The 12,813-nt window shown below is 39.4% G+C and overlaps 1 protein-coding gene across 5 annotated transcripts in view; it reads left to right on the forward strand.

Moving 5' to 3' along the window:
- WRN (WRN RecQ like helicase) overlaps window positions 1-12,813 on the forward strand; it is a 123,191-nt gene that overhangs the window by 69,199 nt on the left and 41,179 nt on the right. For all 5 annotated transcript variants that reach the window (XM_059909453.1, XM_059909455.1, XM_059909452.1 and 2 more), the window contains exons 19-20: window positions 7,333-7,507; window positions 11,315-11,496. In XM_059909453.1, coding sequence (XP_059765436.1) covers window positions 7,333-7,507; window positions 11,315-11,496 — 357 coding nt within the window. The remainder of the gene's footprint in view (window positions 1-7,332; window positions 7,508-11,314; window positions 11,497-12,813) is intronic.

Below are 12,813 nucleotides of genomic sequence, written 5' to 3' on the forward strand. Positions count from 1 at the left end.
GTGCATGACCTCAGAGCAGTAAATGATGCTGTGGTTCGCATACACCCCCTTATGGCCAATCCTTGTAACGTATTAGTCCAGGTCCCTGAGGATGCTAAATGGTTTACTGTGCTCAACCTCAAGGATGTCTTCTAGTTCATCCTAGTTCATCCCTCATCACAGTATCTGTTTGCCTTCTAGTGGACTAACTCCCACTTGGGCCAGATGCAACAATACACCTGGACAGTACTGCCTCAGGGGCTTCGGGACAGCCCACACTTGTTCGCCCAGGCCCTAGGAAAGGAACTAAGGGAGATACACCTAAAGGAAGGGGCTATTCTACAGTATGTAGATGTTGATCTATTAACATGTAGCCCCTCCATGGAGGCCTCAGATCAGAACACCACTGAAATTCTTAATTTCCCTGGGACCCGGGGTTACAAGGTCCCCAGAAAAAGGCACATATCTCAAAGCAACAAGTTAAATACCCGGGATACATTATAAACCTTGGAAGTAGACAACTATCTCCAGACAGAAAACAAGCTATATTAGGCCTAAGTGCTCCAAAGACAAAAAAACCCATCTCTGTACCTTTTTAGGCATGGCAGGATTTTACAGAATCTGGATCCCAGGATTTGGGCTAATGGCTAAGCCCCTGTGTGAAGCTACTAAAGGCCCAGATACAGAACCATTACTTTGGACTGGGGAACAGGAAAAAACTTTTAATAGTATCAAACAGGCCCTCACGAAAGCTCCTGCCCTGAGTCTTCCCAGTTGAAAAAAAGCCATTCATCTTGTATGTGGCTGAAAAGCAGGGTTCAGCCCTGGGGGTCCTAATACAGAAGCTGGAGAAGTTCCTCAGCTTATAGGCTATTTTTTCAACAACTAGAAGTTGGCCTGGCTGCCTTCGGGAAGTAGCTGCCTCTGCGTTATAGGAAGAAACTAACAGGCTTACCTTTGGACAGCCACTGGAAGTCCAGACCTCCCATCAAGTACAAGGGATCCTGGAGATCAAAGGCCACCATTGGCTAACTGGAGGCTGCCTTACTAAGTACCGGGCTTTGTTCCTCGACTCCCCAGAGGTAACCCTTAAAACTTGCTGCACCCTCAACCTAGCTACACGGATGCCTGCTGACAGCCCAGAACTAATACGTTCCTGCCTCGAAACCCTTGACCAGGTCTATGCCTGTAGGTTTAATCTAACAGATCAAGCCATAGAAAACCCTGAGGAAGAATGGTTTACGGACAGCAGCAGCTTTATTAAGGACGGGGTCAGGAGGGCAGGGTATGCTATCATGAGCGCTCATAGTGTCACAGAAGTGAAACCTTTGCCACCCAACACTTCAGCCCAGAAGGCTGAACTGATAGCTCTAACCCGAGCCTTAACCCTAGGGGAAGGAAAAATTATAAATTTATAAACAGACTCAAAATATGCCTTCCCTGTTACTACATGCCCACATAGCTATCTGGAAGGAAAGAGGACTTTTGAATGCCAAAAATTCCCCTATAAAATATGGGATTGAGAGCCTACATCTCATAGAAGCGGTTCAAAAACCAAGACGAGTAGCAGTCATTTACTGCTGCGGACACGAAAAAGGAATTTCACAAATTACCCAAGGGAACAACAGGGCAGATCGGGAAGCAAAAAGAAAGCTGCCCTGATACCCACAACAGAAATGGCACTGATCCCATCCCTTGCCCCTTCTAGCATTGTACCCAGATACTCAACTTCTGAAGAGACCTGGCCACGAGACCAAGGGGGAACCAAAGGGAACAGATGGCTGGTGGCACATGGATCAAAAATTGCTCATACCTCTTTCTGACCAATGGAAAATTATTAAAGGGCCACATGATTCCTCCATCTGGGGGAGAGAGAATGAGAGAGAAAACCACTCCATGCCTGCTGTGGTTTTCCAGCTTTTTACAGGAAAGGGCTCCCAGAGACACTCAGAAGGGTTACTCGAGCCTGCGCCCTCTTCACCACCCATAATCCGGAGGCAGCCTCAAGCCGCACCCCCTCCCCCTCTCGTTAGCCCAGCCCAGTGACGTGGGACTTACCCAGGAGAGGACTGGCAAATGGGTTTCAGTCAGGTGCCCTCTTTCCAAGGCTTCAGATACTTATTAGTATTTAAAGACACTTTCACTGGATGGGCAGAGGCCTTCCCCAGTAGGACAGAAAAGGCAACCGAAGTGGCTAGAGCACTTCTATCAATAAAAGAAATCACTCCTAGGTTCAGGTTACCCCGCCACCTCCAGAGTGACAGTGGACACTCATTCAAATCCAGGGTTACCCAACAGCTCTCGCAGGCCTTAGGAATCAGGTACCACCCGCATTCGTCCTGGAGACCTCCGTCCTCATGAAAAGTAGAACAGGCTAATCATACCCTAAAGAAAACCGTGGGCAAACTGTCAGGAAACCAGAACTGTGGTACCGCCTGCTGCCAATAGCTCCCTTAAGGGTCAGGGCGGCCCCTAAAACAACCACGAAGTTAAGCCCCTTTGAAATGACACATGGAAGGCCACTCCTTAACCTGGACATACTAACTGACCCAGAAACCAGGCCCATCTTAAATACATTATAAACCTGGGCCAGGTCCAAACGGCCATAAAAGAACATGGAAACAGAACCCAGCCCTCCCCAGGTAAGAGCCCCAGTCACTCCATTGTAAATCCTGGGGACTGGGTGCTCTTAAAGACCTGGAAAAATGAGTCCCCCGGGCACCCAGCTACTCCCAAAGTGGAAGGGTCCTTAACAAGTCCTGCTGAGCACCCCTACAGCAGTTAAGCTCCAGGGAGTCACGAGTTGGGTCCATCTGTCCAGGATTAAACCTGCCTCCACTGATATGTTACAGGAACCCGAAGACATATATCCCAGCTATTCCTGTGAACCTACCTAAAACCCTCAAATACCCCTTCTAGAAGGTGATCCCTGAGCCAGTGACAACCGCATTGATAAGTAAACTCTCGCTTTGACATTGATTCCTTTGGGACTCTCCGGGTGACAGAAACAAGACAAGTGATGGTAGGCTGGGACTCCATAATTGCTACTGGGCTTTCGTTTACTATATGATTTCTTTTGATGTTTCTTTGCTACTTGCTCTCTGGTTGCTTCCAAAATTAAAACCCTGATTGATGCCATTATGAAGTTATCAGTCACCCTAACTTTTCTCTCCCTGTTTTGGGGATCCACATCAGGGGAATAGGAATCCAACGCAATAGTAAATCTCTCAAGAATTATAGCTCGGGGATAAAATCTACCCCAGTGCTGGATCTGTCATCCCCATCCTCAGAGCAATGCCTGTGGGTTAAAAACAAACTAATCTTTACACCTAGCAGTGACGACCTTACCTTACTGAGGGTCCTTCTAACCCTACTCGTAAAGTTCGTATTCCGTCCCTAGCGCAACTTCCGTGCTTAGACCTTAACCCCTCGCGTCAATAGATCTGATGAGAACCACACACTTACTTTAAATTGCAATAAGACTAGCTTGTCTTGCTGCCACTGCCCCTATGCAACCAGCATGAAAACTTGCAGTAACACTCTGGGGAACCTTCAGAATCTGATCAATGCCTCTGTTACTCCAAAATTTAATTGTTCTCACCAGCCCTGACAAAGACATACAGGTGGAAATCTCACCCATTGGTGCCCTCACCACAAATACAATCAGAGACTAAAAAACAAGGACAAGGCCCACATGGGATATGTACTTACTGGACAGGAAAAACACCAATTGTCTGGAGTGTAATGTAGTCCCCCCCACCCAACGCCTACGGAAGAGTCCCCACCCCTCATGCACCCTCATATAATGGTGGGCCTCCCTCCCCAAGCTGTAACGGGATCCCCTCTTGGGCAGGTTCTCTAGAGAATTGGTTTAATTCTACAACAGTGCGTCAGGCATTTGTCCCTTCTGGATATCTGTTCCTTTGTGGTCTAGACATAAACCCATTGCCTCATCAGAACAACCCCAATCCATCTTTCCCTTTCCCAGGATTAGCTGTAGCCTTTCCTTGTATAGACAATGCTCTGTTTACGGGACAGTGTACGTTAGGCCAACTGAGTAATCAAAGGAACCTAGGTATTACCATCCATAATATCACCCACCCCTGTGGCAAAAGGGCAATTGGCCTCATTTTGGCAGGGATTGGAGCTGCTACTGGGTTGGCGTCCCCTTGGGAAGGCTTTGCTTAGCATGAAGCAGTGCTCCACAGACTTTTGGATAACCTTGTCAGCTCTGAGCAGGTCCACAGGGAATGCACTTTCCAAACTTTCGTTGTCTGTTAGTTCCTCAGCTGATGTAGTGATGGATAACAGACTGGCCTTGGACTTTCTTCTGGCTGAACAGAGAGGGGTATTTGCAGTTATTAATAAGATATGTTGTACCCACATCAACACCACTGGGCTAGTAGAAGAGGACATCAAGAAAATGTATGACCATGCCAGATGGCTTCATTCCTTCGGACAGGGATACCCAAGCACTGACTCTATCTGGACTGCAATCAGAGGAATGTTATCAAGCGCAACCTTGTTCTTACCCCTGTTTGGGCCTCTAGTTGCAATAATCCTTTTACTGATCTTTGGTCCCTGCCTTTTTAATCTGCTTGTTAAGTTTGTTTCTTCCAGATTGCAGCAATTCCATATCAAGATGATGGTGGTGCAGGGATTCTAGCCACTCCCTGAAACAGATCCTGCTGGGATAACAGCAGAAGCCTTTCTGGGGTCCCTTGACAAGGCAGGGTGAGAGTTCCACGGCACCAGTTAGGTAGGGTCCACGAGCCCAATGCCAGCCTGAAGCAGCTTCAGAAGGACCTTCCCCCTTCATCCTCCCAATAAAGATTCCTTGGGGTCCACACCTCTCAGACGGGATTTGAAGTAGGCGATAGATGGGCCCCAGGCTGAGCAGCTGCAGCCAGTCTTCTGCTGTCACTTTGAGATAAGATGGCAGCAGGAGCATTGGGCCCTGAGACCACAGTTTCCTCATTCTTGTGGTCAAGGGGATTTCTCAGCCCAACACATGTGTAGAGAAGGTCCTCAGTTGTCCCCTAAGGAATTCCGAATAACATAACTCTAGGGGGAGGGGCCAAAGGAGGGAAGAGACACCAGCCCATAATATGTCCTGCCAACCTCCCAGAAACCTTTGAGCTGACCAGGAAGGAACCTGAGTCAGGCCAAATATGGGCACAAGCAAGATGATTGGCTAGAGAAAACCTGGAAGACTGCCCCATATATGTGATCTAAGCCACCCCTATTGGGTGCAGCTAACTCTGCGAGTTCGCCCATGTGCTCTTCTGCATATACTTTGCTTCTCATAAATGCTGTATCTGCTTCACAATCTTGGTCTCTTTGCTGAATTCTTTCTTCAAAGAAGACAAGGACCGAGGTCCTTTTACCAGCCATTTCACTGCTGTAATCAATAGGAATTTTTACTGCTTTGATTTTTCTGCTCTATAAGTTCAGATTTTTGTGTTTTCTGCTTTTTTTAGGGTAAAAAGTGATCCATATTGTTTGTATCAGTTTGAACAATACAGATGCATGTAAATTGAAGAGTACGTAGATTTTTTTTCCAGTCCCATTCCTCAGTTATTATTACTGTTGATATTTTTGCATTTAGCGTTTCAGGTGTCTGTTCTTTGTACTGTGCAAATATGCGTTCCCAGTTGTTGTTGTTAGGTTGCTATAGTATGTCAGTTTTTTCTGCAATTTTCTCCTGTTATATAAAGTATTGCTATCTTTCTATATATTACATTTAATGTTTAGGATGTTACAATATTCACATTTTGGTGCACAATTTTTCCTTCTTTGAAAAATGTTTTTTAAATGAGATTCTTATACATTTAAAAGATATTTTGCTTTTTTTTTTCACTCCATGGAGTTATCTACTATGAATTTTTTTTTTTTTAAACGGCTCTGATGTCCTGCTAGCCATCTTTTTTTTTTTAATTTATTCATTTATTTTATTTATGGCTGTGTTGGGTCTTCGTTTCTGTGCGAGGGCTTTCTCCAGTTGCGGCAAGCGGGGGCCACTCTTCATCACGGTGCGCGGGCCTCTCACCATCGCGGCCTCTCTTGTTGCGGAGCACAGGCTCCAGACGCGCAGGCTCAGCAACTGTGGCTCACGGGCCCAGCCGCTCCGCGGTATGTGGGATCTTCCCAGACCAGGGCTCGAACCCGTGTCCCCTGCATTGGCAGGCGGATTCTCAACCACTGCGCCACCAGGGAAGCCCTCTACTATGAATTTTTGACATGGAAGTCCATTTGGTCACTCTCAAAAATTGCTTTGAGTAGATTATTCAGTAAGACTCGTAGAGTAAAATTACTGTCTAATTTTTCCCCTCTAAGTTTTCAGTGACTTTTGCCATAGTCCTTCTTAAAGGTTTTATATACATTTAATTTTTAAATATTTACTTCACATTTTGTAGTATGAATGTATATGATCATGAACATTTAGATTATTTTTCACTGATATAGTTTTGTCGTGAATATTTGTGTATATATATCTTTTGGCAGATGTGTGTGTTTGTAAAATAGATTCCTAAAATTGAAATTGTATCACAGGTTATGCACATTAAAAATTAAATAAAATAACTTTTCCTAAATCTAAATAGTATATTCTTTTTATATTGGTTAGGTCAGCATAAATGAATGTATTTACGTAAATGAATATGTTGAGGAATTAAATAAATGTTCTATGGAAATCATTATTTATACTTTTAATAAGTAAGCACAAGTTTCTAAAACAGGCTTTCTAACAGATGTTATTTTCTATAATGGTCATATAGTCTCAAGATACTAGTAAATACTTCCTTGAACTATAAAAATGATCTTTTACTATTGCATGAAAGTTCTTGCTTTTTTAGTAAACAGATATAGAAACTCAATTTTACGATCATAAGAGGGAATAAGAATAATATAAATTTTATTCCTTCTCCTATGTAAACATTACATTTCTTATATAAATGAAGACTAATTGTTAATCTAGTGCTTTGCAATTCCAAAGGACGGTAATTGCGTTTCCATTAGTTTACAGGTTTTTAGCAAGGCTTCCGCTTCAGTAAATAAACTTGTCTCTGGTTTTAATTTGAACAAAAAAGTGAAGTTAAAGGTGTTTGGGTTTAATATAATTTATTTCCACATTTGAGTGTCTAAAATGTTTCAGGCATTTGTTAAATATGTTATTGTTTTTTATATGCTTTCTCCTTTTAGTTTTTACTAAAAGGAAAATTAAAGTTTAAAAACTAAATTAAAATGAAATTAAATTAAAATTTAAAAAGAAAGGGAAAATTAAATTAGGTAAAACTCAAACTGGTCTGAAGCCTATATGTATATGTTTGTCCTTTTGCTCTTCTTTTTCTTTAGTGCTGCTTGGGAATTTGAAGGTCCAGCTATCATCTACTGTCCTTCTAGAAGAATGACAGAACGAGTTACAGCTGAACTTAAGAAACTGAAGTTAGCCTGTGGAACATACCATGCAGGACTGAGTATTACCTTAAGGAAACAAGTTCATCATAGGTTCATGAGAGATGAAATTCAGGTGTGAAGATTGATCATCATTACTGTCTGTTCCCCATAGTGGAAACAGATATTTCTCTAATATTTATTTACAAGATCTTTATTGAATACCTTCTTCTTCTTCTTCTTTTCTTTCCAGGAGGGACAATAAACTTTTTTTTTTTTAATTTTTTTTTTAGTTAAAAATGTTTTAAATTTTTTTAATGTAAATTTTATTTTATATTAGAGTATAGTTGATTTACACTGTTGTTAATTTCATACTATATATAAAATAGATAACTAATAAGAACCTACTGTGTAGCACAGGGAACTCTATTCAATACTCTGTAATGACCTATATGGGAATAGAATCTAAAAAAGAGTGGATATAAGTATATGTATAACTGACTCACTTTGCTGTACAGCAGAAACTAACACAACATTGTAAATCAACTATACTCCAATAAAAAAATTAATTAAAAAATTTCTTTAAAGTTGGAATTGAATTTCATAATTTAAGTCTAATCGTGAAAAATACTCATTTTTCGTTTAAAAAATCGAAAACCCAAAAGTTATATAAAAACATTTCAGGTGTACAGCCAAGTGATTTATTCATACATATACATTTGAATACCTTCTTTCTGATGAGCATAAAGCAGTCACTCTGATAGAATCAGTATATAATGTGGGAGATAGATATGTAAGAAAACTATTGCAGGCTAGTATAAATGGCAGCCTGTACATAGAATAGTGTTTAGGTGCACAGAGGAGGGAATGCTGGCTGTTAAGTTAGGTCGTGTAATGGGGTTGGTTCACCCAGGAAGAAGCAATCTGAATAGAATCTGAACAAGTGAATAACAGTTTGTCAAGTGTGCAAGGCCAGGAGGTGATGAGGGAAAAGGAATAGGTTATAGAATTCCAGGAAGAAGGACTGGCATGTGCAAAGGCACTGTGATATGAGAGAGCGTACTGGGTTCAGGAAATTGTGAGTCGTTTGCAATGGTTGGAGAAAAAGGGAGTATGGAGTAGGAAGGGCACAAAGTATAGGTAAAAAGGCAGGGAGGAATGGTGGAGACTCGTAGGAAAAGAGTTGAATGGGTTGTTTGGCCAGGTTGTAGAGGGTCTTAAAACTTGCAAAGAGGCAAGCTGGGATTGGTGTGAAGTTTCTCTAGTTTTTCCAGACTACTTTAGCCATAGAATTCTTTATTTAAATGAAATTTTATCTAATAGGTAAAGCAGATTAAAGTAGAATCATTCTTGTTGAAGTTGATGTGAGGGATGAAGGGGTCCAAGAGCTTCCCTATCTCCAAGTTAGTCCCTGGGGGTATTTTAGAATCCTCTGAGTTCTGCAGAACAGAATTTGGAAACCACTGTGACAGACTACTCTATATTTTTGAGCAAGATAGTAGTAGTATAGAAACATTAGACTGGGAGCACCAAGTAGGATTGATCTGAAGGAGAAAAACTGAAGAAAGGAAGGGTATTGATGAAGTTATTGTGAAATGTTACAGCTGAGATTCATATAATGACTGGAATCCTGTTTCAGTGTGTGTCATACAGATTATTTGGGAAGATTTAAATTCAAGCCATGTGATTAGGTTTAAATCAACACTATCAACATCATTTCCACACCCTGTCGCTCTAAGCCTGGACTAGTCATCTCAAATTGAGAAGAACTTAACTTCTGCTTTGCATTTTCTGTCAAATAGGTCATCCGTTTCCTCTGTATCTAGATCTGTCTATGCAGTTCACTGTGCATTGTCATGATGCAATGCATACCTGCCTGAAGGCATCTGTTCTCTTTCTTCCTCTTCTTTCCAAAGTTAGGAACAGCTATCACAACTGCCTGGAGTAGAGATTTTATCCAAATTCTTAAATGCTTACATGTTTATTCTGTTATCTCTGGAGCTTGAAAAGTATCAGATAAAATTTATTAGCTGCTGCTTATTGAATCTTAACAATGAATCTTCGAGCCAGTAATTGACCAGTTGTTTCTTCTATCTTGGTGTATTACTCATTATTCATTTAGATAGAAACATCTCCCAAAGATATGAGGGAGGCAAGATTTTTTTTCTTTCCTATTATTCATAACCAAATCTAACCACATTTGGATGTAGATTTGCATTTTGAGTTTGTGACCATTCATTCTTTTAATCCTGACTTTTAGTTTTATGTCCTTTTGTATTTTATTTGCCTTTTCACGATGGTTTGAATTCCTTTCCTTTCTGGAATGAGGTTATGAATAAATTATTGGATAAAATATCTTCATTTACACCTGAGTGTCTATAAGGATATTTTGAAAATCATGTCTGCAGAATAGGTTGATCTCATCTAAAAACAGTGTCATATGATGAAAATTAGATCTTAAAAGTTCTCATCATACAAACACACATATACACACAGACACAGATACATACACACACAGTAATCATGTGAGGTGATGGAGGTGTTAAGTAACCTTACTGAGGTAATCAATCATGTTGCAATATATATGTACATCAAATCATCATGTTATATATTTTAAACTTACATAATGTTATATTTCAATTATATCTCAATAAAGCTGGAAAAAATTGAATAAGAAACAACATTTAAAAAAGAAAAATTGGAATTATTATATTGCTTATTTACTCTTAAATACAGTAAAACTGCCTAGTTTTATTCACTCAGAGCTTTTTCTTAATATTATCTCCATCCCTATATTTATTTTTCTTTCATCTTTCTCATATTTCCCTTTATTTGTCCTCCCTCCCTCCCTTCCTTCCTTTCTCTTTTTTCTACTCTTGGTGCATCGTAACACATTTTTAAAAATGGCACTTTAATATTTATCAGTTATACACACACATAGTTTAACAAACCAAATCGTTCTCCAGTGCTTACAATGAAAAGCGTCAGCCCCTCATTTTTTCCCCGCTTCTTTTTCCTACTCCCAGCTCTTTTAGCTTAGTCTTTTGGTATTTGCCACTGTATCTTGCAATAATTTGCTTATACTGCTGCTACTTAGTTTATTTATTTATTTGCTTATGAGATTTAGGCATTATCTCTTGTTTCCCTACTATGAAAGATGAAGATGTAGCTCTTTCACATCCCTTCCTGCCCTTCTCACCCCATCCAGAGGTTTCTACCCCCTTCACTTCCAATATTAATATCATAATTTTGGTTAGATCAGTATGTATATTCAAATATTATATATTTATGTATTCTCTATAAATGTTTTTTATCTGTAAGGCATGTAGTATATTTACAGTTACTTGTACATATTTTGTATTCTTACTATTAATACTTTAAAAAAAATTTGTGTAGTTTTTTTTGGTGCTTACCACTAATTTTTCCCTAAGATTTCCTCTAGTCATGTAAATCTGATCTTGGTATACTCATTCATATTAGCTATTCTACCAATTTTATCCTTTTAAATATGCAGAGATAAATTCATGATTAATTCTACCATCTTTAATGAGAAGCTTCCTTCTACCTTAGAATAATGCTAGAAAATATTAAGATACTATGCAGTCTTGAAACTTCATAATATTATCCCAAAGGCTCATTTAATATAATAAATAGTTTAAGAGCCTCTTTTGTGTCTTGTACTCATATGCATTCAGAGAAACCACTTTATTTGCTTCTTTTAATAGAGAGGGAACAAATCCTATTTTATGGTCACCATTCCTTAATCTGTAAATTGGGCAGATAATCTTTTAATCTATAAGCGATTGGCTGAAATTATATTAAATTCAGTTTCATGCCATGACTTTAGTTAACTAATGAACTAATTATTCTTACCAAAAGGTAAACATGTAAGGTTTTAGTTCTACTAAATGATTGTCAAACTATGTTGTTATTTTATTCTCAGTGTGTAATAGCTACCATAGCTTTTGGAATGGGCATTAATAAAGCTGACATTCGCCAAGTCATTCATTACGGTGCTCCTAAGGAAATGGAATCATATTACCAGGAGATTGGTAGGGCTGGCCGTGATGGACTTCAGAGTTCTTGTCATGTACTTTGGGCTCCAGGAGACATTAACACAAATAGGTAAAAACATTTATTGCTTTCACCCTTGCAGATTTCTTTCTTTCCACCTAAGCTTCGAAAGTATTTGAGACAACATTCAAAATTTAAAGTTATGTGTATAAGTGCATTTAAAACCAAAAGAAAACAGAAGACGTCTAAGAAGAACTTTGTGGTGTGTTGCTACCCAGAGGAGATGACCTAATTTCTTCTATACCTCATTTAGTGTGAAGAGTTAACTAAAACAGCACTATACTGGGAATGTAACGTAGACCTTATGGAACACTTTTTAATATTGTTCATCAATGAGCTGTTTTTCTCCTCAGGTTCTCTCAAGTTTTGATATGTCTTCAGCCATTGTTACTTTAGATACCATTTATTTTGTTTTTATTTTTTTCTTCTCACGCTGCCATGGTGCTTATTCTAAATGACTTCTACCAATCCCAGTTTGTCTCTAATTACCATTTTTGTTTCCTTTGTTAGTTCTAGGAGAGCATGCCAGCTCTCCTTGGCAGTGTGTGAATGATCATGTTGCCCTGTACTGACTGACTGCCATGGAAAAAATATTGTACTTAGTGTTTAGATACAGGAAAACCATTCCACTTACATACTAAACAGGTATCTTGTTGGCACTTATGTTCTGTGAGATTGATATTGAAAGGAAAACTTCATCTTGCAAAGTTTTAGGGGCAGGGTTTACCAACTTATTCCTTCATCCATAAGAAAAAAAATTCAAGAAAAAAAACCTATACATGGTAACTGATGGGCCTGCCGAGGTGAGGTGTTTTCAAAATGCACCTCCCTGTAGCTACATAAGTTGAGCTCTTGGGTGGACCTGTTAGCCCATCTTATTAAAATGATGAGATATCTAATACAGTTTTTGTTTTTATTTATTACTCAACGATTTTTTTTGGAGTACTCACTATGTTCCAAGCATTATGCTTTGTGCCGCGGATCCAATGATAAATAAAAGCAGATATAGAACCTGTTTTTATAGAGTTTACTGTATAATGGGAATGGCAGGTCTTAATCGCAGAAACATACAACCGTGGATACATAGGGTTCACTTTACTGCTCTTTTGTGTTTGAAAATTTCAATAACCAAAAGTTTTTTTGAAAAGGATCATGCAAATTTGTATAAAATTATAACTGTGTTAAGTGCTATGAAGGAAATATGCATTGAGTAGTGAGTATATTATGGGTGTGTGTTTACCAAGTTATAAAGGTCAGATAAGGCTTCCTTGAGGAAGTAATGGGTTAACTTGAGATATGAAAGAAGAATAGGGATTAATTAGGTAAGAATGTTTGCTATAAATTTTAAGCTTCTTTTTAAGAGTAGTC

Source organism: Balaenoptera ricei, chromosome 21 (assembly GCF_028023285.1).
Source record: "Balaenoptera ricei isolate mBalRic1 chromosome 21, mBalRic1.hap2, whole genome shotgun sequence".
NCBI classification, from domain to species: Eukaryota; Metazoa; Chordata; class Mammalia; order Artiodactyla; family Balaenopteridae; genus Balaenoptera; species Balaenoptera ricei.